General features: G+C 40.5%; 1 protein-coding gene across 1 annotated transcript in view; it reads left to right on the top strand.

The window, feature by feature from the left end:
- cntfr (ciliary neurotrophic factor receptor) overlaps positions 1 to 26,685 on the top strand; it is an 850,210-nt gene that overhangs the window by 706,248 nt on the left and 117,277 nt on the right. Inside the window, exon 7 of the mRNA XM_061980911.2 lies at positions 12,207 to 12,370. Coding sequence (XP_061836895.1) covers positions 12,207 to 12,370 — 164 coding nt within the window. The remainder of the gene's footprint in view (positions 1 to 12,206; positions 12,371 to 26,685) is intronic.

The following is a 26,685-nucleotide window of genomic DNA, read 5'->3' as shown; positions in this document are numbered from 1 at the left end:
ATATAAGTGTTATAATGAAGGCAACACATGATGTAAGTGTCTATATTAGTTATTTTAGCCTACTATTAAAAGGACTTTAAACGTCTTATATAAGTGTTACAATGAAGACAACACATGATGTAAGTGTCTATATTAGCCTACTATCAAAATGACTTTAAAAGTCTTATATAAGTGTTATAATGAAGACAACACATGATGTAAGTGTCTATATTAGCCTACTATCAAAATGACTTTAAAAGTCTTATATAAGTGTTATAATGAAGACAACACATGATGTAAGTGTCTATATTAGCTATATTAGCCTACAATCAAAATGACTTTAAAAGTCTTATATAAGTGTTATAATGAAGGCATCACATGATGTAAGTGTCTATATTAGTTATATTAGCCTACGATTAAAATGACTTTAAAAGTCTTATATAAGTGTTATAATGAAGACAACACATGATGTAAGTGTCTATATTAGCTATAATAGCCTACTATCAAAATTATTTTTTAAAGTGTTTTATACATAATGAAGACAACACATGATGTAAGTGTCTATATTAGCCTACTAGCAAAATTACTTTAAAAGCCTTATATAAGTGTTATAATGAAGACAACACATGATGTAAGTGTCTATATTAGCTATTTTAGCCTACTATCAAAATTACTTAAAGTCTTATATAAGTGTTATAATGAAGACAACACATGATGTAAGTGTCTATATTAGCTATAATAGCCTACTATCAAAATTATTTTTTAAAGTGTTTTATACATAATGAAGACAACACATGATGTAAGTGTCTATATTAGCCTACTAGCAAAATTACTTTAAAAGCCTTATATAAGTGTTATAATGAAGACAACACATGATGTAAGTGTCTATATTAGCTATTTTAGCCTACTATCAAAATTACTTAAAGTCTTATATAAGTGTTATAATGAAGACAACACATGATGTAAGTGTCTATATTAGCTATAATAGCCTACTATCAAAATTATTTTTTAAAGTGTTTTATACATAATGAAGACAACACATGATGTAAGTGTCTATATTAGCCTACTAGCAAAATTACTTTAAAAGCCTTATATAAGTGTTATAATGAAGGCAACACATGATGTAAGTGTCTATATTAGCCTACTAGCAAAATTACTTTAAAAGCCTTATATAAGTGTTATAATGAAGGCAACACATGATGTAAGTGTCTATATTAGCCTACTAGCAAAATTACTTTAAAAGTCTTATATAAGTGTTATAATGAAGGCAACACATGATTTAAATGTCTATATTAGCAATTTTAGCTTACTATCAAAATTACTTTAAAAGTCTTATATAAGTGTTATAATGAAGGCAACACATGTTTGTTAGTGTCTATATTAGCTATATTAGCCTACTATCAAAATGACTTTAAAAGTCTTATATAAGTGTTATAATGAAGATAACACATGATGTAAGTGTCTATATTAGCTATTTTAGCTTACTATCAAAATTACTTTAAAAGTCTTATATAAGTGTTATAATGAAGGCAACACATGATGTAAGTGTCTATATTAGCCTACTATCAAAATGACTTTAAAAGTCGTATATAAGTGTTATAATGAAGGCAACACATGATGTAAGTGTCTATATTAGCTATATTAGACTACTATCAAAATGACTTTAAAAGTCTTCTATAAATGTTATAATGAAGGCAACACATTATGTGTCTGTATTAGCTATATTAGCCTACTATCAAAATGACTTTAAAAGTCTTATATAAGTGTTATAATGAAAGCAACACATGATGTAAGTGTCTATATTAGCTATATTAGCCTACTATCAAAATGACTTTAAAAGTCTTATATAAGTGTTATAATGAAGGCAACACATGATGTAAGTGTCTATATTAGTTATTTTAGCCTACTATCAAAATGACTTTAAAAGTCTTATATAAGTGTTATAATGAAGGCAACACATGATGTAAGTGTCTATATTAGTTATTTTAGCCTACTATTAAAAGGACTTTAAAAGTCTTATACAAGTGTTAGAATGAAGACAACACATGATGCAAGTGTCTATTTTAGCTGTATTAGCCTACTATCAAAATTAATTTTTAAAGTGTTTTATACACAATGAAGACAACACATGATGTAAGTGTCTATATTAGCCTACTATCAAAATGACTTTAAAAGTCTTATATAAGTGTTAGAATGAAGACAACACATGATGTAAGTGTCTATATTAGCTATATTAACCTACTATCAAAATTACTTTAAAAGTCGTATATAAGTGTTATAATGAAGGCAACACATGATGTGTCTATATTAGCTATTTTAGCCTACTATCAAAATTACTTAAAGTCTTATATAAGTGTTATAATGAAGGCAACACATGATGTAAGTGTCTATATTAGTTATTTTAGCCTACTATTAAAAGGACTTTAAAAGTCTTATATAAGTGTTACAATGAAGGCAACACATGATGTAAGTGTTTATATTAGCTATATTGGCCTACTATCAAAATGACTTTAAAAGTCTTATATAAGTGTTATAATGAAGGCAACACATGATTTAAATGTCTATATTAGCTATTTTAGCTAATATAACTTTATCTGTCTTTTTTGCCACTTGTGCCAGCTTTTTTGAAACATGTTGCAGGCATCACACTCCAAATGAGTTAATATTTGCAAAAAAATATCAAAGTTTACCAGTTTGAACATTAAATATCTATCTATCTATATGTCTATTCAATTGAATATAAGTTGAAAAGGATTTGTTGTATTCTCTTTTTATTTACCATTTACACAACGTGACAACTTCACTGGTTTGGGTTTTTTTTTTTACTTTCTGGTAACATTTCTTCATTTTACGCTCAATTTTGGTTTCCGTCAGACCTCTTAAGAGGTACCAGTGAAAGGTGCCACAGTAAAAAGTCTGATAATAAGTGTAATACAATGTGCAACATAACCAGAAACAAGACTTTAAACACTTGCACTAATCTACAATACCTTCACTGTAGGCTAAAATATTACATCTGTTTTATAATTCATAACTTGAGACTATTTATTGAGTCCATACAGGTAAAAGCCAGTAAATTAGAATATTTTGAAAAACTTGATTTATTTCAGTAATTGCATTCAAAAGGTGTAACTTGTACATTATATTTATTCATTGCACACAGACTGATGCATTCAAATGTTTATTTAATTTAATTTTGATGATTTGAAGTGGCAACAAATGAAAATCCAAAATTCCGTGTGTCACAAAATTAGAATATTACTTAAGGCTAATACAAAAAAGGGATGTTTAGAAATGTTGGCCAACTGAAAAGTATGAAAATGAAAAATATGAGCATGTACAATACTCAATACTTGGTTGGAGCTCCTTTTGCCTCAATTACTGCGTTAATGCGGCGTGGCATGGAGTCGATGAGTTTCTGGCACTGCTCAGGTGTTATGAGAGCCCAGGTTGCTCTGATAGTGGTCTTCAACTCTTCTGCATTTTTGGGTCTGGCATTCTGCATCTTCCTTTTCACAATACCCCACAGATTTTCTATGGGGCTAAGGTCAGGGGAGTTGGCGGGCCAATTTAGAACAGAAATACCATGGTCCGTAAACCAGGCACGGGTAGATTTTGCGCTGTGTGTGGGCGCCAAGTCCTGTTGGAACTTGAAATCTCCATCTCCATAGAGCAGGTCAGCAGCAGGAAGCATGAAGTGCTCTAAAACTTGCTGGTAGACGGCTGCGTTGACCCTGGATCTCAGGAAACAGAGTGGACCGACACCAGCAGATGACATGGCACCCCAAACCATCACGGATGGTGGAAACTTTACACTAGACTTCAGGCAACGTGGATCCTGTGCCTCTCCTGTCTTCCTCCAGACTCTGGGACCTCGATTTCCAAAGGAAATGCAAAATTTGCATGGTTGGGTGATGGTTTGGGGTGCCATGTCATCTGCTGGTGTCGGTCCACTCTGTTTCCTGAGATCCAGGGTCAACGCAGCCGTCTACCAGCAAGTTTTAGAGCACTTCATGCTTCCTGCTGCTGACCTGCTCTATGGAGATGGAGATTTCAAGTTCCAACAGGACTTGGCGCCTGCACACAGCGCAAAATCTACCCGTGCCTGGTTTACGGACCATGGTATTTCTGTTCTAAATTGGCCCGCCAACTCCCCTGACCTTAGCCCCATAGAAAATCTGTGGGGTATTGTGAAAAGGAAGATGCAGAATGCCAGACCCAAAAACGCAGAAGAGTTGAAGGCCACTATCAGAGCAACCTGGGCTCTCATAACACCTGAGCAGTGCCAGAAACTCATCGACTCCATGCCACGCCGCGTTAACGCAGTAATTGAGGCAAAAGGAGCTCCAACCAAGTATTGAGTATTGTACATGCTCATATTTTTCATTTTCATACTTTTCAGTTGGCCAACATTTCTAAAAATCCCTTTTTTGTATTAGCCTTAAGTAATATTCTCATTTTGTGACACACGGAATTTTGGATTTTCATTTGTTGCCACTTCAAATCATCAAAATTACATGAAATAAACATTTGAATGCATCAGTCTGTGTGCAATGAATAAATATAATGTACAAGTTACACCTTTTGAATGCAATTACTGAAATAAATCAAGTTTTTCCAAAATATTCTAATTTACTGGCTTTTACCTGTATTTTGGTACATTGCCATTGGAATATAAATATGAGAGAGTCAAATACATCCAACTAAATATGACATGTGGTTGTTACGCCCAGTAATTAAAGTTTATATTTTTAATGCATTTTGCGGTGAGTTTTGTTTCGAACCTCAGCATCCTGGTAGCACAAAGCCACCACAGCCATGCTCTACATTCTCTCTGCTCCAAGAGAAAATGAAGTGTGTGAATGAACAGACTGAGGCTATTTATCTTTGGCAAAGAATGACACAGCAAACTGGCAGCTATGTCCTGCAGGCTAAAATGACTCATTTCTGTCAGGCTTATCAGTGCTAATTTTTTTTGAGCTACTTGATGACAGGATGATGTTTTGTTCAAGTACTCTGTGGGCATACTCAGCCAAAGTAATCACCACTCAGTAGCATAAACATGGAATACACACCTCTCGGTTTGATGGTGTGTGTGTGAAATGGTTTTTTTATGAATTTATTATGGGTCTACTGAAAATGTGAGCACATCTGCTGATGTTCCTGGGATTAAAGGCCTGACCACAGAACTTTCCTCCAGAAGGTCTTATCTTTGTCCATGTGACATACTTGCCAACCTTGAGACCTCCGATTTCGGGAGGTGGGGGGGGTGGGGGCGTGGTCGGGGGTGGGGCAGGGTGTGGTTGGGGGGCGTGGTTAAGAGGGGAGGAGTCTATTGACAGCTAGAATTCACCAAGTCAAGTATTTTCATACATATATATATATATTTCCCAAAGACAACACCCTAAGAAAAGTATTCAACAAGAACAACATTAAATTGAGCTACAGCTGCATGAACAATATACGACAAATCATCTCAAACCACAACAAAACAATTGCAAATGAGCCGTCGGCCCCCAGACAGAGCGACTCCAAAACCAACAAAGACTGTAACTGTCGAAAGAAACCTGATTGCCCCCTCAACGGGGGGTGCTTACAAACATCAGTTGTCTACCAATCTAAGGTAATACGCAAGGACATTAACACATCCGACACATATGTAGGATTAACCGAGGGAGAATTCAAAACCAGATGGAACAATCACAAGGCTTCTTTCAGGAACAAAAACTTGCGAAATACCACAGAACTCAGCAAACACATTTGGGACCTCAAAGACAATAATGTTGAATATTCAATAACATGGCAAATTCTTGCATCCAGCACACCTTACAATAGTGGTAATAAAAGATGCAACCTATGCTTGAAAGAGAAACTGTTTATTATTTACCGTCCAGACCTGTCATCCCTCAACAAGCACAGCGAAATTGTCACAGCATGCCGCCATAGACGGAAACACCTCCTAGGTAACACATGAGCCAATCACCACGCCCCTAGGCCAGCCTGTACCCACCCACTCTGTGCCCTATATAAACCATGGTATGCGAATGCTCCCATTAAAATCTCCTGATGATTGAGGGTACCCCCCCTCATGAAACAGGCCTGTAGAGATGAAATAGTCTTGTGATTTTTTTCCCACACATACATATATATATATATATATATATGTATATATATATATATATATATATATATATATATATATATATATATATATATATATATATATATATATATATATATATATATATATATATATATTTCCCACACATACATATATATATATATATATATATATATATTTCCCACACATACATATATATATATATATATATGTATATATATATATATATATATATATATATATATATATATATATATATATATATATATATATATATATATATATATATATATATGTATGTGTGGGGAAAAAAAATCACAAGACTATTTCATCTCTACAGGCCTGTTTCATGAGGGGGGGTACCCTCAATCATCAGGAGATTTTAATGGGAGCATTCGCATACCATGGTTTATATAGGGCACAGAGTGGGTGGGTACAGGCTGGCCTAGGGGCGTGGTGATTGGCTCATGTGTTACCTAGGAGGTGTTTCCGTCTGTGGCGGCATGTTGTTACAATTTCGCTGCGCTTGTTGAGGGATGACAGGTCTGGACGGTAAATAATAAACAGTTTCTCTTTCAAGCATAGGTTGCATCTTTTATTACCACTATTGTAAGGTGTGCTGGATGCCAGAATTTGCCATGTTATTGAATATTCAACATTATTGTCTTTGAGTATATAATAATGTTGAATATTCAATAACATGGCAAATTCTTGCATCCAGCACACCTTACAATAGTGGTAATAAAAGATGCAACCTATGCTTGAAAGAGAGTGCCTTGTCATTCTGATGAGAGCGACCAGTCTGTGAACAATTGAAACGTCCTGTGTGCTTTTTTCCTCCTGTATAACAGGTTAGTTTTGGTGAATCAACTCACTGAATAATATCCATGTGATCTTTATAAGTTTAAGTACACATTCTGATGGTGGAGCCTAACTCTAAAGTGTTTGTGAGCTGTAGTTTGTATTCTGTGAATGAATCCAGTGCACAGCTGCAGTAATCAATACAAAAATGGCGACTTGAGTACGCAATGTTTATATAGGAACTTCTGATCCTAATTCAGACTCCCAAATTAGAGCTCCCGTTTTCTTATTGATTTTATAATGCATATTTGTATAATGTGTGTGTTCTGAAATAGTGACAGAGAATAGAACAAGGATGGACAATTCAACCCTTAACTCAACAATGAGTAGATGAGTGTTATGTGTGTGTTTATGTGTAAATAAATGAACACTGAAATTCAAATATTTATTTTATTTATTTATATATATACCGTATTTTCCGCACTATTAGCCGCACCTAAAAACCACAAATTTACTCAAAAGCTGACAGTGCGGCTTATAACCCGGTGCGCTTTATATATGGATTAATATTAAGATTCATTTTCATAAAGTTTCGGTCTCGCAACTACGGTAAACAGCCGCCATCTTTTTTCCCCGTAGAAGAGGAAGTGCTTCTTCTTCTACGCAAGCAACCGCCAAGGTAAGCACCCGCCCCCATAGAACAGGAAGCGCTTCTTCTTCTACTGTAAGCAACCACCCGCCCGCGTAGAAGAAGAAGAAGAAGCGCGCGGATATTACGTTTCATTTCCTTTGTGTGTTTACATCTGTAAAGACCACAAAATGGCTCCTTCTAAGCGACAGGTTTCCGGTTCATGAAAAGACGCAATCTCTCCATCCGCACACGGACTACTATTTCACAGCAACTGCCTAAAGACTTTCAAGAAAAGCTGGCTACTTTCCGTGCATATTGTAAAAACAAGATAGCTGAAAAAAAGATCCGGCCAGAGAACATTATCAACATGGACGAGGTTCCACTGACTTTTGATATTCTGTGAACCGCACTGTGGATACAACGGGAGCACGTACGGTGAATATTCGCACCACAGGGAATGAGAAGTCATCCTTCACTGTGGTTCTAGCTTGCCATGCTAATGGCCAGAAACTTCCACCCATGGTGATATTCAAAAGGAAGACCTTGCCAAAAGAGACCTTTCCAGCCGGCGTCATCATAAAAGCTAACTCGAAGGGATGGATGGATGAAGAAAAGATGAGCGAGTGGTTAAGGGAAGTTTACGCGAAGAGGCCGGGTGGCTTTTTTCACGCAGCTCCGTCCATGTTGATATACGACTCCATGCGCGCCCACATCACGCTGGTTTTTAATATATTATTAAAGTTTGACTGACCTATCTGACTGTTTTTTTGACATTCCTTTAGCGCAGTTAGATGCGGCTTATAACACGGGGCGGCTTATAGGTGGACAAAGTTTTGAAATATGCCGTTCATTGAAGGCGCGGCTTATAACCCAGGGCGCCTTATGGTGCGGAAAATACGGTATATATATATATATAAATAAATAATAATGTATTATATATATATATATATGCAATAAAATATTCATATATATATATAGCTAGAATTCACTGAAAGTCAAATATTTTTTATATATGTATATCTTAACCACGCCCCCGACCCCACCCCCCAAGGTTGGCAAGTATGCACTGACATGATGTTCTTCACAAGTGTATGTAAACGTTTGACCAGGACTGTCTAATCCTTTTTCAAGTAGCTGAAGGATCTTGCAATCTTTGCTGTGCCAGTGATTAAAAGAAATGACGTGTAACATTTGCCCCGCGCTTTTGTTTACATTGTGAGATAATGTTTTTTTCCTTCGGTTGGCGATCGCTTCATTACGCTTTGCTCGCCTGCTGCCGCTCTCTGTGATAAATCCACGTGTAGTTTGCTGGCTCTGCTTGGCCGGGCTCCAGGTTATCACAGTTCCCCCATTTCCCTCCGGCTTATTACTAATGCAATAGCTGGCTTATGGGCAATGTTTCAGACCAGATGAATGGTCATTGGACACATCCATAGAAGCAGATCCCTCCCTGCTTTGGTTGCTGAATGGCACACGTTGCATTTCTTTCATAAACTGCAGCATGAATCTTACGAGGACAAAGAGCTCTGACATATTTTTCGTCATCTACTTGCACTTATGGAAGGTCACAATGAGATTAACCGTCTGGTGATGCCTTTCTGCTTTTATCCGTCTCTGATCGAATCCATCTCTTTGTCATGTTCCGTCTGGTTTGTCTGAATAGAACGTGCAGGATGTTTTACATGTGTGGGTCATGTGGTCTTCTATACCCACGCTATCTTTGATCAGGCACTGAGGTTGTAAATGCAACTATCCATTTCCTGCTACAGAAGAGACCTGACGCTGATACAAAGGCTGGCGAGTGTGCTCCGTAATGGGGGTGATGCGACAAAGAAAAAGGTTATTCAATATCTTCTGGGAGATACTGAATGGAATTCACGCGAGAATATATTCGTAAATGTGGAATTCCTGCCTAACTTTTCAGAATCAGAAATAATTTAATAATCCCAGAGGGGAAATTAATGAACAATCCCATTCAAAATCAGACAAACAGACATTACAAGGAGACAGAACAGGATCACGCCCCTTTCAAAAAAGGTCAGAAACAGGTAAACGCTGTTTGCAAATTTTCAGTCTAAGCTTGGGCCCCTTACAGGGGGTCCAGACTGAGGCCAAGGAGAAAAAACCTCATAGCCATAGCACACATAAACATGTGTGTAAGAGGGAAACATCAAAGAACAAAAAGGACAGTAAAAAGAGCAGAGCTGATGCAATCAGCCACTTCTACACACAGCCACAAAAGCAAAACAAACACAACAAACAAACATAAACACTGTGGTGGTCTCTGGGGTGTTCCACGCCATCGTCTACTGGGGTAGGGGGGGAGCATGAGCAGAGACAGGAGCAGACCCAACAAAGCAACCCTCGGCCGCCCAATAACTCTCAATCAATCAATCAATGTTAACTTATATAGCCCTAAATAACAAGTGTCTCAAAGGGCTGCACAAGCCACAACGACAATCCCCAGATCCCACATCAGGGCAAGGAAAAACACAACCCAATGGGACAATGAGAAACCTTGGAAGGGACCGCAATGCGGTGCAATGAACGTCAAGTGGATCTAGCATAATATTGTGAGAGTCCAGTCCATAGTGGATCTAACATAATAGTGAGAGTCCAGTCCATAGTGGATTTAACATAATAGTGAGAGTACAGTCCATAGTGGATCTAACATAATAGTGTGAGTACAGTCCATAGTGGATCTAACATAATAGTAAGAGTCCAGTCCATAGTGGATCTAACATAATAGTGAGAGTTCAGTCCATAGTGGATCTAACATAATATTGTGAGAGTCCAGTCCATAGTGGATCTAATATAATAGTGAGAGTCCAGTCCATAGTGGATCTAACATAATAGTGAGAGTCCAGTCCATAGTGGATCTAACATAATAGTGAGAGTCCAGTCCATAGTGGATCTAACATAATAGTGAGAGTCCAGTCCATAGTGGATCAAACATAATAGTGTGAGAGTCCAGTCCATAGTGGATCTAACATAATAGTGACAGTCCAGTCCATAGTGGATTTAACATAATAGTGTCAGAGTCCAGTCCATAGTGGATCTAACATAATAGTGAGAGTCAAGTCCATAGTGGATCTAACATAATAGTGTGAGAGTCCAGTCCATAGTGGATCTAACATAATAGTGTGAGAGTCCAGTCCATAGTGGATCTAACATAATAGTGAGAGTCCAGTCCATAGTGGATCTAACATAATATTGTGAGAGTCCAGTTCATAGTGGATCTAACATAATAGTGAGAGTCCAGTCCATAGTGGATCTAACATAATATTGTGAGAGTTCAGTCCATAGTGGATCTAACATAATAGTGAGAGTCCAGTCCATAGTGGATCCAACATAATAGTGAGAGTCCAGTCCATAGTGGATCTAACATAATAGTGTGAGAGTCCAGTCCATAGTGGATTTAACATAATAGTGAGAGTCCAGTCCATAGTGGATCTAACATAATACTGTGAGAGTCCAGTCCATAGTGGATCTAACATAATAGTGAGAGTCCAGTCCATAGTGGATCTAACATAATAGTGAGAGTCCAGTCCATAGTGGATCTAGTTAATAGTGTGAGAGTCCAGTCCATAGTGGATCTAGTTAATAGTGTGAGAGTCCAGTCCATAGTGGATCTAACATAATAGTGAGAGTCCAGTCCATAGTGGATCTAGTATAATATTGTGAGAGTCCAGTCCATAGTGGATCTAACATAATAGTGACAGTCCAGTCCATAGTGGATTTAACATAATAGTGTGAGAGTCCAGTCCATAGTGGATCTAACATAATAGTGAAAGTCCAGTCCATAGTGGATCTAACATAATAGTGTGAGAGTCCAGTCCATAGTGGATCTAGCATAATATTGTGAGAGTTCAGTCCATAGTAGATCTAACATAATAGTGTGAGAGTCCAGTCCATAGTGGATCTAACATAATAGTGTGAGAGTCCAGTCCATAGTGAATCTAGTTAATAGTGTGAGAGTCCAGTCCATAGTGGATCCAACATAATTGTGAGAGTCCAGTCCATAGTGGATCTAACATAATAGTGTGAGTCCAGTCCATAGTGGGGCCAGCAGGAGACCATCCCGAGTGGAGACAGGTCAGCAGCGGAGGAGAGGGGGGCAGAGCAGAAAAGAAACGGCAGATCAACTGGTCTAAAAGGGGGGTATTTTTAAAGGCTAGAGTATACAAATGAGTTTTAAGATGGGACTTAAATGCTTGCCCTGCGATGAGACGCGACTTGTCCAGGGTGTACCCCGTCTTCTGTCCGATTGTAAACAGATGTTTACCTTATCCCAATAAACATCTGTTCAGTATATCAACATAAAAGTGTTTGATTGTGAGGCATTAAAAGCCACAAAATGCAACGGGTCCATCAGACCCACAAACGCTGGCTGAGTAACAACAATATGAACGTTGCATGGAAATTTTCTCTCCCAGTTTCTGCATCCCACAGGGATTCTTCTTTTGTGTTTCTGCAACTGCGCTTCCCACACAAGGTTGCAACATTGTTTGTCAACACTGTCTGCTCTCATTTTCTCGCACATTTGACCCTCTGATGTTCTGTGTACCTGGCTGTCGGGTGACGTTGACGTGACGTGTCTGCTCAAAAATAATATCAACATTGTTAATTTTGACTTTATTATTTAGTTTTGTTGTTTTCTGTCTCTGCCTCCAGTCAAGCCGGACCCCCCTGAGCGAGTGACGGCCACCCCGATCCGTTACAACGCTCGAAGGTTGGAGGTCTCCTGGCAAAGTCCTGCCACCTGGCCGGACATCGACAACTTCCCTCTGAAGTACTTCCTGCGATACCGGCCTCTCATTAAGGAGCAGTGGCAGCATGTAAGTACCACCACCTCAAATAAGTACCACCACCTCAAAGAAGGTACATGACACTTACTCAGTGTCAAATAAAGGATCAGATCCAACCTGATCAGCTCTACACTTCCATTGGATGGGATTCATCCCTAATAGAAGCTTGGGTGTGTGTTACTAGGTTCAAGGTTCAAGGTTCAACTTTATTGTCCCCGCGGGGAAATTTGTCTTGGGCACAGTGCATCATTGCTTTCTTAACATACCCAAAAACAACAGAACAAAAACACAAGCACAGACACAACCACAACCATACAACTAACATTTAAACATCAGAACATGGAGCTTGATAGACATAGGTGGCACTTTGATGTAGGCATAAAATCTACAGTATGGAGATAAAGATAAAGTACCAATGTGCATTGCACTAGAGCTCATGGATAAAGTGCTGTGTGCTAAAGTGCTTAGTTCTAAAGTGCTATGTGCTAAAGTGCTATGTGCTAAAAAAAGTGCTAACCTATGTATTCAAATTCTATTGCACATTGTTGGTCAGCTTAATGGAGGCTGGAACAAATGATAATTTAAGGCGGTTAGATTTGCATAGTGGGACCCGGAGTCTTCTCCCTGATGGCAGGGAGAAGACCCTGTCCATCTCTTGTTTGGGAGGGTGGGCTTCCTTCCGCGAGGCGTCCATATGGTAGAAGCATGTGTGCCCACCAAAGGAGGAAAGTTCTGCCTACCAGGGTTTAATGTTGCAGCGTTATTATCATGCATGTCATTGGTTTGCATCGCTGTTATTTCAAGCACTCGGGTTGCAGTCGCTCTCACATACACACTCGTACGAAGAAAAGGGGAAAATATTTTCTTTTACTCTGTCTTCCCTGCACACTTTTGGTCCCCCTGTTGTTACCTTTCAACACGTTTACTGCCTCCGACCTCACAGCAGCAAGACGGTATTTCCACTTGCCGTGTTTTTCGGACTATAAGGCGCATTTAAAATCATTTGATTTTCTCAAAACTCGACAGTGCGCCTTATAACCCGGTGCGCCTAATGTACGGAATATGTTTGGTCGCGCTTACCGACCACAAAGCTATTTTATTTGAACACCTACTCTTGCTTAAGCAATTAATTAAACTACCGTAATTTTCGGACTATAAGGCACACTTAAAATCCTTTCATGTTCTAAAAAAGTGTACAGTGCGCCTTATAACCCAGTGCGCCTAATGTACGGAATCATTTTGGTCGTGCTTACCGACCACGAAGCTATTTTTTTTTAAATAACTACTCTTGCTCAAGCAATTAATTAAACTACCTTATTTTTCGGACTATAAGACGCACTTAAAATCCTTTTATTTTCTCAAATATCAACAGTGCGCCTTATAACCCGGTGCGCCTAATGTATGGAAACATTTTGGTCGTGCTTACCGACTAAAAAGCTATTTTATTTGAACACCTACTCTTGCTCAAGCAAGTAATTAAACTACCGTATTTTTCGGACCAAAAGACGCAGTTAAAATCCTTTCATTTTCTAAAAAAGTGGACAGTTCGACGTATAACCCGGTGCGCCTAATGTACGGAATAATTTTGGTTGTGCTTACCGACCACGAAGCTATTTTTTTTAAATTACTACTCTTGCTCAAGCAATTAATTAAACTACCTTATTTTTCGGACTATAAGACACACTTAAAATCCTTTCATTATCTAAAAAAATGGACAGTGGGCCTTATAACCCGGTGCGCCTAATGTACGGAATACTTTTGGTCGCGCTTACTGACCACAGAGCTATTTTAATTGAATACCTACTCTTGCTCAAGCAATTAATTAAACTACCGTAATTTTCGGACTATAAGACGCACTTAAAATCCTTTCATTATCTAAAAAATTGGACAGTGCGCCTTATAACCCGGTGCGCCTAGTGTACGGAATAATTGTTGTCACGCTTACAGACCATAAAGCTATTTTATTAGAATACCTACACTTGCTCAAGCAATTAATTAAACTACCATATTTTTTGGACTATAAGGCGCACTCAAAATCCTTTCATTTTCTCAAAACTCGACAGTGCGCCTTATAACCCGGTGCGCCTAATGTACGGAATACTTTTGGTCGCGCTTACCGACCACGAAGCTATTTTATTTGAATACCTACTCTTGCTCAAGCAATTAATTAATTAATTTAATTAGGTTGTTGGTAGCAAGCTAACCAGTTGTTGGCCTAGTTGCTAGAACAATAAAATCATTTTGGGGTCGGTCATAGTATACTCATTATTAATGGTGTGTTTATTTGTACTGGAAAGTCGGAATTTCCGTTTTCCGAATAGAAAGTTTCAACTGTAACTTTCAATAGTAAAGATGTTGTACGTGTAATATTCTCTTAATGATTATTTTTCAACAATAATTCACATTAGAATATAAACACTGTTGTCTCCTGTGATAAATACAGGTAAAAGCCAGTAAATTAGAATATTTTGAAAAACTTGATTTATTTCAGTAATTGCATTCAAAAGGTGTAACTTGTACATTATATTTATTCATTGCACACAGACTGATGCATTCAAATGTTTATTTCATTTAATTTTGATGATTTGAAGTGGCAACAAATGAAAATCCAAAATTCCGTGTGTCACAAAATTAGAATATTGTGTAAGGCTAATACAAAAAAGGGATTTTTAGAAATGTTGGCCAACTGAAAAGTATGAAAATGAAAAATATGAGCATGTACAATACTCAATACTTGGTTGGAGCTCCTTTTGCCTCAATTACTGCGTTAATGCGGCGTGGCATGGAGTCGAAGAGTTTCTGGCACTGCTCAGGTGTTATGAGAGCCCAGGTTGCTCTGATAGTGGCCTTCAACTCTTCTGCGTTTTTGGGTCTGGCATTCTGCATCTTCCTTTTCACAATACCCCACAGATTTTCTATGGTGCTAAGGTCAGGGGAGTTGGCGGGCCAATTTAGAACAGAAATACCATGGTCCGTAAACCAGGCACGGGTAGATTTTGCGCTGTGTGCAGGCGCCAAGTCCTGTTGGAACTTGAAATCTCCATCTCCATAGAGCAGGTCAGCAGCAGGAAGCATGAAGTGCTCTAAAACTTGCTGGTAGACGGCTGCGTTGACCCTGGATCTCAGGAAACAGAGTGGACCGACACCAGCAGATGACATGGCACCCCAAACCATCAGCCAACCATGCAAATTTTGCATTTCCTTTGGAAATCGAGGTCCCAGAGTCTGGAGGAAGACAGGAGAGGCACAGGATCCACGTTGTCTGAAGTCTAGTGTAAAGTTTCCACCATCAGTGATGGTTTGGGGTGCCATGTCATCTGCTGGTGTCGGTCCACTCTGTTTCCTGAGATCCAGGGTCAACGCAGCCGTCAACCAGCAAGTTTTAGAGCACTTCATGCTTCCTGCTGCTGTTCTGCTCTATGGAGATGGAGATTTCAAGTTCCAACAGGACTTGGCGCCTGCACACAGCGCAAAATCTACCCGTGCCTGGTTTACGGACCATGGTATTTCTGTTCTAAATTGGCCCGCCAACTCCCCTGACCTTAGCCCCATAGAAAATCTGTGAGGTATTGTGAAAAGGAAGATGCAGAATGCCAGACCCAAAAACGCAGAAGAGTTGAAGGCCACTATCAGAGCAACCTGGGCTCTCATAACACCTGAGCAGTGCCAGAAACTCATCGACTCCATGCCACGCCGCATTAACGCAGTAATTGAGGCAAAAGGAGCTCCAACCAAGTATTGAGTATTGTACATGCTCATATTTTTCATTTTCATACTTTTCAGTTGGCCAACATTTCTAAAAAATCCCTTTTTTGTATTAGCCTTAAGTAATATTCTCATTTTGTGACACACGGAATTTTGGATTTTCATTTGTTGCCACTTCAAATCATCAAAATTAAATGAAATAAACATTTGAATGCATCAGTCTGTGTGCAATGAATAAATATAATGTACAAGTTACACCTTTTGAATGCAATTACTGAAATAAATCAAGTTCTTCAAAATAGTCTAATTTACTGGCTTTTACCTGTATATTAGAAAGCCAGGTTTCTTCTCAGGTTGTGTTGTTTGGCAAACCCAAACCTGCATCTCTGTCCTACAACCAGCCCAAAATCGCTGATGTTAAAAGCAGTTTTCCCTTTTCACCTCTAAGTTACATTCCCCTTGCAGCCGTTATGAATGAAAAACCCCCCAAAAATCAGATGTTGTGGTGGAGAGTCATGATTCAACCTGACACGTCCTTAAGAGAAGTCATGCGTAACTTCCAAGATTCCAAAACCTTTGTCAATGTTTGGATTGGTCCGGAGTACATGATTAGAAAATTACATAAATACAGTCAATGACAGCTTGTCCTCTTTTTGTGGCCATCTTGGACAAAAAAGGCAGAGGTTTTACTTTTCAGAGCAGTTAGAAGTGGAAAATACTGAGCCTGTCTGGACTTTTATTAGGTGTTGCTTTTATTCTTAGCCCTATGGAAAGTCTGCTTAAGACATAGATTATTAAGTCTTTACATGTGTTAGTGGTAGATGAAATGAAATGATAACAACGCAGTGTGCTGTTTGTGCAACTTTGATAAGAACACATTTATTATATACAGTCGCGGTCGAAAGTTTACATACACTTGTAAAGGACATCATGTCATGGCTGTCTTATTTGTTTGTGATGTAGTGATTGGAGCACATACTTGTTGGTCACAAAAAAAATTCATGAAGTTTAGTTCTTTTATGAATTCATTATGGGTCTACTGAAAATGTGAGGGTCAAAAGTATACATACAGCAATGTTAATATTTGCTTACATGTCCCTTGGCAAGTTTACCTGCAATAAGACACTTTTGGTAGCCATCCACAAGCTTCTGCTTGAAATTTTTGACCACTCCTCTTGACAAAATTGGTGCAGTTCAGCTAAATGTGTTGCTTTTCTGACATGGACTTGTTTCTTCAGCATTGTCCACACTTTTAAGTCAGGACTTTGGGAAGGCCATTCTAAAACCTTCATTCTAGCCTGATTCCTTTACCACTTTTGACGTGTGTTTGGGGGTCATTGTCCTGTTTGAACACCCAACTGTGCCCAAGACCCAACCTCCGGGCTGATGATTTTAGCTTGTCCTGAAGAATTTGGAGCTAATCCTCCTTTTTCGTTGTCCCATTTAAAGCAGCATTTCCATTGGCATCAAAACAGGCCCAGAGCATAATACTACCACCACCATGCTTGACGGTAGGTCTGATGTTCCTGTGATTAAAGGCCTCACCTTTTCTCCTCCAAACATATTGCTGGGTATTGTGGCCAAACAGCTCCATTTGTGTTCCATCTGACATCACATGGACAAAGATAAGACCTTCTGGAGCAAAGTTATATGTTTTTACACGTGTATGTAAACTTTTGATCACGACTGTACATAATGACGGCATACCTGCCAACTACTCCGGTTTTCCCGTAATTAGTACGGTTTTCATCAACCTATTCCGGGTTACGGTTGCAGTGATAAAAAATACGGTTTTTCATTAATTTAAAAAAAATATATTTTTTTAAGTTTTATTCACGAAATCGCGTAACAACAATGACAATCGACACTGCTTCCCGTAACTTCCTATCGAGGCATTCCGAATGCCATGCGCGAGGCTATTTATAGCACCGCTGCCAAGCACGAGGCACCAGTTGCCCATTGTTTCCAAACGAGCGAACGATCATGGAATCAGCCGGAGAAAAATCGCAAACGAGTCTTAAACCGAAAAGAAAACCGCAGTCATTCCGTGAAGAATATTCAAAAGCCTATCCGGGAATAATCATCCGTTCCAAAAAGGGTGAAAACTACGCGAATTGCACCTTGTGCAGACAAGATTTTTCGATCGGACACGGAGGAATTAGCGATGTAAAAGACCACGTCGGGACAAAAAAACACAAGTCTAATGCCGTTGCTAGCGATACAAGTGGAAAACTTTTTTTCGTCGCCCAAACAGATTCTTTGGATGTGATAAATGCCGAAGTTTTATTTACGGAGGCAATAATTGAGCATGGACTTCCAATCGCACTGGCATGATCACATGGGACAGTTATTTCGGAAAATGTTTCCCGACTCGAAAATCGCCAAAAAAATATGGATGTGGTCGAACCAAAACATCAAACATTATTCAGTGTCTTGGAACAGAATCGTCAAAAAGTATCGCCGATGTCATGAAGACGGAACCATTTAGCATGTCGACTGACGGCAGCACCGATTATGACGATGTAAGACTGTACCCCATTTGTGTTCGATATTTCGATGACGACATTGGAAAAGTATTGACAGGATAACTGGCATTAACTGTCAAAATAATTTCAAACTATTGAAGTTAGCTTACAGAATAAACATGTCAATCAACCCATATGATTTTTGCTGTAATATTTTTGTTTTGAAAAGTCACTGTGACTGATAGAAAAGTGATGGTTTTAGCAACATTTTAACCTGTCTGAATGCTAATAATCATTTTGCGTCGGGGGGCGAAGCCCTGAACCCCACACCAGGACTTTGTCCTGGACCTACCGGGGCCTGCGGCCCTTGGACCCTGGCTACTAGGTTATTCTGATTTCAAAAGTTGGCAGGTATGCAGCTTCACTCATTGTAAAGGAAGATAATGTGCTTCGTACACCTGCAGGACCGCAAGCAAGGTCGCAGAGAAAATGCGGGCTGGAATTTGAGTGATGTGGGCATTTTCTATATGAACAAGTGGAATGGATTGGATACCGACGCACGAAAGGGGCTCTCTACCTTACACTATGAAGTGAGGGGAAACTGAGTGAATAATAACAGGTTGTCCTGGACCTACCGGGTCCTGCGGCCCCTGGACCCTGGCTACTAGGTTTTTCTGATTTCAAAAGTTGGCAGGTATGTGACGGTACTGATGCCAACTGGGACTTGTAGTAATGTTTTGTCTTCAAACAATCCTTCAAACTTCATTCCCAGTTTGTTTATGCTATATATACATAATTAAAATGTGATAAGAGTGTCTAAATAACATATACTGTATTTGGAAATGTGGCCCCCCCTTAACTGCGCCCAAGACCTAACCTCCGGACCAACAAAATTAGCTGAACTGCAGCAATTTAGTGGTCAAGTGGTCAAGCAGAAGCTTGTGGATGGCTACCAAAAGCGCCTTATTGCAGGTAAACTTGCCAAGGGACATGTAAGCAAATATTAACATTGCTGTATGTATACTTTTGACCCTCACATTTTCAGTAGAGCCATAATTAATTCATAAAAGAAGCAAACTTCATGAATGTTTTATGTGAGCAACAAGTATGTGCTCCAATCACTACATCACAAAAAAATAAGAAATGATTGTAAAGTCAAGACAGCCATGACATGATGTTCTTTACAAGTGTATGTACACTTTTAACCACCTATTCCAGCTCGGGTTCTTGTAAATCAAGCCAATTAAAGCTTTGTCGACACCAATTTCCTCTTGCATGGCAGACAGCTAGGTGAGAATGACTTTCACGTCTAACGTTCTCAGAAGTGATGGCGGCGGTGTGATTGAGCTGGAAACCATCCATCGACCAAGCAACAAGGCCCTGATACTGAAGGGAGGAAGAATCCGCCGTAACAAAAGTCAATGCAAAGGTTTTGGAGCTGATAAATCTCAGAAGGGTGTGTTCTAACTATCGTGGGATCACACTCCTCAGCCTTCCCGGTAAGGTCTATTCAGGTGTACTGGAGAGGAGGCTACGCCGGATAGTCGAACCTCGGATTCAGGAGGAACAGTGTGGTTTTCGTCCTGGTCGTGGAACTGTGGACCAGCTCTATACACTGGGCAGGGTCCTTGAGGGTGCATGGGAGTTTGCCCAACCAGTCTACATGTGCTTTGTGGACTTGGAGAAGGCATTCGACCGTGTCCCTCGGGAAGTCCTGTGGGGAGTGCTCAGAGAGTATGGGGTATCGGACTGTCTGATTTTGGCGGTCCGCTCCCTGTATGATCAGTGCCAGAGCTTGGTCCGCATTGCCGGCAGTAAGTCGGACACGTTTCCAGTGAGGGTTGGACTCCGCCAAGGCTGCCCTTTGTCACCCATTCTGTTCATAACTTTTATGGACAGAATTTCTAGGCGCAGTCAAGGCGTTGAGGGGATCCGGTTTGGTGGCTGCAGGATTAGGTCTCTGCTTTTTGCAGATGATGTGGTCCTGATGGCTTCATCTGGCCGGGATCTTCAGCTCTCGCTGGATCGGTTCGCAGCCGAGTGTGAGAATCAACACCTCCAAGTCCGAGTCCATGGTTCTCGCCCGGAAAAGGGTGGAGTGCCATCTCTGGGGTTGGGGAGGAGACTCTGCCCCAAATGGAGGAGTTCAAGTACCTCGGAGTCTTGTCCACGAGTGAGGGAAGAGTGGATCGGGAGATCGACAGGCGGATCGGTGCGGCGCCTTCAGTAATGCGGACGCTGTATCGATCCGTTGTGGTGAAGAAGGAGCTGAGCCGGAAGGCAAAGCTCTCAATTTACCGGTCGATCTACGTTCCCATCCTCACCTATGGTCATGAGCTTTGGGTTATGACCGAAAGGACAAGATCACGGGTACAAGCGGCCGAAATGAGTTTCCTCCGCCGGGTGGCAGGGTCTCTCCCTTAGAGATAGGGTGAGAAGCTCTGTCATCCGGGGGGAGCTCAAAGTAAAGCCGCTGCTCCTCCACATGGAGAGGAGCCAGATGAGGTGGTTCGGGCATCTGGTCAGGATGCCACCCGATCGCCTCCCTCGGGAGGTGTTTCGGGCACGTCCGACCGGTAGGAGGCCACGGGGAAGACCCAGGACACGTTGGGAAGACTATGTCTCCCGGCTGGCCTGGGAACGCCTCGGGATCCCCCGGGAGGAGCTAGACGAAGTGGCTGGGGAGAGGGAAGTCTGGGCGACCCGACCTCGGATAAGCGGAAGAAGATGGATGGATGGATGGATGGCATCTCAGAAGGAGAAACATTGAACTGAAAAGTACTTACAGAAATGATCAACATTAACGAAGCTTTTGGGTTGATTTATACGCACGGGCGATGCGCAATTAAAACAAGTGCTTATTATACTTGGGGAAAGATGTGATGGGATAGGTCGCACAAAACTGAGAGTGAGTAATGGATGGTGCGCAGGCAGAGGCATGGAGATAAATGAAAGAAATGTGCGCAAGGAAGAGATAGTGATAAAATATATTGAGGAACAGGTGCCAGAAACAGATAAATAGCACAAGAGGCGACTTTGAAAGGGCATTTTTAGAGGCTATCAGTCAGAAGGTGTTTCACATTACAGGGTGATGAATGAATGGCTCATTGAGGAGTGAGGAGAGTGAAATAGGAAGAAGTTTGTGGATGCAAGCAGAAGACAAAAATAGTCGATGTGTTCCGACTATAGTTTAGTCGAAAAGTGGAGGAAATGTTCTCATCTCATGAAATAAGTGTAAAATCAAATCAGTAAATATTTATGTCATGATCCAATATGAATAGGGCTTTTGTCAATAACAGTCACAGCTAGTTTGCTGGCTAAATAAGTGGTATATCATCATGTACGTACCATAAACTGCGTACCTTTGAACCGTGCGCTTTATACAAAGCTGTGACTAATTTATGCATGTTTCTAAGAGCTTCACATGCCGCCAAAAAAGGTAGCTTCATCACAGCGGGCCAATGAAACTGTTCACATTGAATCAATTGTGCTAACACAGTCTTTCAGTTGACCATTTAGCACGTTATGGACTCACCCTTGTCATGGAGAAGAAAGAACAAATGGCACAAAACGCAGCCCCACAGCTAAAGACAATCCACCTGGCCATCAAAAAAGCAAACAGAAGAATCAGAATCAGAATCAGAATCAGAATCAGCTTTATTGTCATTACGCAAGGTAACGAGATTGAGGCCATTCCATACAGTGCGATGTGTGCATGCTAGAAAAACAATGTGCAAATATATAAAAATATAAAAAATGTAGAAGTGCAATGAATATGGTGTGAAATGAATATATACATGAAAAAAAAACAAAAAAAAAACAGGGTGGTTGGTGGAATGGGTTATTGCACCGAAGAGAAGGCAGTTATGAGGGACAATGGGGCAGTCCGTTCAGGATGGTTATGGCCCTGGGGAAGAAGCTGTTCTTTAGCCTGTTTGTTTTGGTTTTAATGCACCTGTAGCGCTTCCCAGAGGGCAGCAGGTGGAACAGGTCAGAGCCAGGGTGGGTGCTGTCCTTGATGATGGCACTGGCTCTGTTGAGGCAGCGGGAGGTGTAGATGTCCGTCAGAGAGGGGAGAGGGCGGCCGATGATCTTCTGAGCCGTCTTGACCACTCTTTGCAGCTGCCATGTGGAAAGGAAATCCACTACCACTTATAGTGGTAGTGCAAGACTGGATGAGGAGGGGTACAAAGGACCACGCTCAATGACTTCTCCTGTAAGCTGTCTACCTTTGAACCTTGCGCTTTATACACAACTGTGGCTAATTTATGGATGTTTCTAAGAGCCTCACATGCCGCCAAAGAATTTAGCCTAATCACAGTGGACCAATGAAACTGTTCAGTTGACCATTTTGCACATTATGGACTCACCCTTATCATTGAGAAGAAAGAACGAATGGCACAAAACGCAGCCCCACAGCTAAAGACAATCAACCTGGCCATCAAAAAAGCAAACAGCTGCCATGCGGAAAGGAAATCCACTACCACTTATGGTGGTAGTGCAAGACTGGATGAGGAGCGGTACAAAGACCACGCTCAATGACTTCTCCTGTAAGCCGTGTGTGTACCTTTTGAACCTTGCGTTTTATACACAGCTGTGGCTAATTTATGGATGTTTCTAAGAGCTTCACATGCCGCCAAAGCATACTTGTCAACCCTCCCGGATTTTCCGGGAGACTCCCGAAATTCAGCGCTTCTCCCGAAAACCTCCCGGGACAAATTTTCTCCCGAAAATCTCCCGAAATTCAGGCGGACCTGAGTGACGTGTCGACAGTTTTCACGTCCGCTTTCCCACAATGACGTTATAACTGTAGAATAATTGAGGGCGAGTTCTTAGTTTCTTATGTGGGTTTATTGTTAGGCAGTTTCATTAACGTCCTCCCAGCGCCGCAACAACACACAACAACAGCAATCACGTTTCCGTCTGCCGTAAAGCAGTTCGTCTGCCGTAAACAGCAATGTTGTGACACTCTTAAGCAGGGCAATACTGCCATCTACTGTACATGCATATGTGACAATAACATCTAGGGCTTTTAGAGAGTGCAGTGCACAACTGCGCACACAACAAGGAGACGAAGCAGAACGCATCATCAGAGAGGGTGTTCAGCATGGTTAGAAAAATAGTGACAGAGAATAGCACAAGGATGAACAATTCAACCCTTAACTCAACAATGAGTAGATGAGTGTTATGTGTGTGTATATGTGTAAATAAATGAACACTGAAATTCAAGTATTTCTCTCTTATATATATATATATATATATATATATATATATATATATATATATATATATATATATATATATATATATATATATATATATATATATATATATAGCTAGAATTCACTGAAAGTCAAGTATTTCTTATCTATATATATACATATATGAAATACTTGACTTGGTGAATTCTAGATGTAAATATACTCCTCCTCTCTTAACCACGCCCCCAACCACGCCCCCCACCTCCCGAATTCGGAGGTCTCAAGGTTGGCAAGTATGCGCCAAAGATTTTAGCCTAATCACAGTGGACCAATGAAACTGTTCAGTCGACCATTTAGCACATTATGGACTCACCCTTGTCATGGATAAGAACGGACGAATGGCACAACACAAAACGCAGCCCCACAGCTAAAGACAATCAACCTGGCCACCTAAAAAGCAAACAGCTGCCACGTGGAACGGAAACCCACTACCACTTACCGGGCCACGGAAGGCTGGCTCAATGACTTCTCCTGTAGGCTACTGTATGCCGTGTTACAGGCACTGTCTTTTGTTACATGTGAATGAACACAAGCGTCTTTGTAAATATTTCACATTTCAACGTGTACACCTGCAGCTCACAAAAAACAACTTATATTTAGGCTCGCTCTATGGCCCCGTAAACGACGGTACAATCCCAAGTAGATTCTGCCCATCCTCATAGAACGCAAAAGTGAAATGTGTCTTGTTAATAGACCTTGAAGAAAAATGTATGAACTGCTCTTCAATTACCCTGCAGCACTCCTTCAAGTACACCCCCGTACAGTATGTCGGCCTCAATATAAAAACATGTCATGACCACGTACTCAAAAGGAAGTGTAGGTGTAAGAGCATCCCACCAGATGGAACAGCACATCCACTCCTCAACAACCAGAATAGAAATGCATCCGCCCGCCTTGAAATGCTCAATGAATCTAGTGCCGTTCCCCATGACCCGTTTCCAACGCTCTCCTCTCCGAGAAGTGGAGCTCAATCCTCTGAGCAATTAATGCAATGGACCAGTCACTGTGATGAGGACTATTTCACATTGCTCAATATTCTCTTTGCTTTACGGTGTGAAACTACATCTGCTATGCTGTAATTTCCCTTTTGGGGGGGGGGGGGGGTGACGCCGAACTCCAGTCGACTGGAAACACGCACATCCCCGCGCTGTCAGACTTGTCCACAGAAAATGTGCCCCGTCCAGACCGGAGCTAAAAGCGCACAAAATGCACATGCACGCAGTGCTGGGTGCTCATAAGCTCATGCATAAATAAGCGGAAACAGACTCACAAACGAATGCATTCTTGTTCTTCTGGATGCATCTGCTGAATGTTTAATATATGTGCAGTGTTTTCTGACTGTGCCCGTCAAAATAAAAGTGGAATGCTACCAAGGATAGGTTCCTTACAATTTTGAACCGATACAGAACCAATTCCTGGTACCAGGGTACGCAACGGTACCAATTTTTGGTACTTTTCTGTGTGTTAATAAATGCTAATTGTTAAATAATAACTATTTAACATTAAAAAGCTGATTATTATAATGGTGCTGTCTAGAGATATCCGATATTCCGATATTGTCCAACTCTTGATTACCGATTCCGATATCAACCGATACCGATATATACAGTGGTGGAATGAACACATTATTATGCCTAATTTTGTTGTGATGCCCCGCTGGATGCATTAAACAATGTAACAAGGTTTTCCAAAATAAATCAAAGCAAGTTATGGAAAAAAATGCCAACATGGCACTGCTATATTTATTATTGAAGTCACAAAGTGCATTGTTTTTTTTTAACATGCCTCAAAACAGCAGCTTGGAATTTGGACATGCTCTCCCTGAGAGAGCATGAGGAGGTTGAGGTGGGCGGGGTTGAGGTGTGTGGGGAGTGGGGGGGGTAGGGGGTAGCGGGGGGTTTATATTGTAGCGTCCCGGAAGAGTTAGTGCTGCAAGGGGTTCTGGGTATTTGTTCTGTTGTGTTTATGTTGTGTTACAGTCATTCTTGTTTGATGTGGGTTCACAGTGTGGCGCATATTTGTAACAGTGTTAAACTTGTTTATACGGCCACCCTCAGTGTAACCTGTATGGCTATTGACTAAGTATGCTTGGCATTCACTTGTGTGTGTGTGAAAAGCCGTAGATATTATGTGAATGGGCCGGCACGCAAAGGCAGTGCCTTTAAGGTTTATTGACGCTCTGTACTTCTGGAGCCCGTATATATATATATATATATATATATATATATATATATATATATAAATGTTTATATATGTATATGTATATGTGTGTATATATATATATATATATATATATATATGTATGTGTGGGAAAAAAATCACAAGACTATTTCATCTCTACAGGCCTGTTTCATGAGGGGGGGTTCCCTCAATCATCAGGAGATTTTAATGGGAGCATTCACATACCATGGTTTATATAGGGCACAGAGTGGGTGGGTACAGGCTGGCCTAGGGGCGTGGTGATTGGCTCATGTGTTACCTAGGAGGTGTTTCCGTCTATGGCGGCATGTTGTTACAATTTCGCTGCGCTTGTTGAGGGATGACAGGTCTGGACGGTAAATAATAAACAGTTTCTCTTTCAAGCATAGGTTGCATCTTTTATTACCACTATTGTAAGGTGTGCTGGATGCAAGAATTTGCCATGTTATTGAATATTCAACATTATTGTCTTTGAGGTCCCAAATGTGTTTGCTGAGTTCTGTGGTATTCCGCAGGTTTTGGTTTCTGAAAGAAGCCTTGTGATTGTTCCATCTGGTTTTGAATTCTCCCTCGGTTAATCCTACATATGTGTCGGATGTGTTAATGTCCTTGCGTGTTACCTTAGATTGGTAGACAACTGATGTTTGTAAGCACCCCCCGTTGAGAGGGCAATCAGGCCTGTAGAGATGAAATAGTCTTGTGATTTTTTTTCCCA

This window comes from Nerophis lumbriciformis, linkage group LG20, assembly GCF_033978685.3.
Source record: "Nerophis lumbriciformis linkage group LG20, RoL_Nlum_v2.1, whole genome shotgun sequence".
Lineage (NCBI taxonomy): Eukaryota > Metazoa > Chordata > Actinopteri > Syngnathiformes > Syngnathidae > Nerophis > Nerophis lumbriciformis.
The sequence above is the reverse complement of the archived record's forward strand: the minus strand, read 5'-3'. Positions and strand labels throughout refer to the sequence as shown.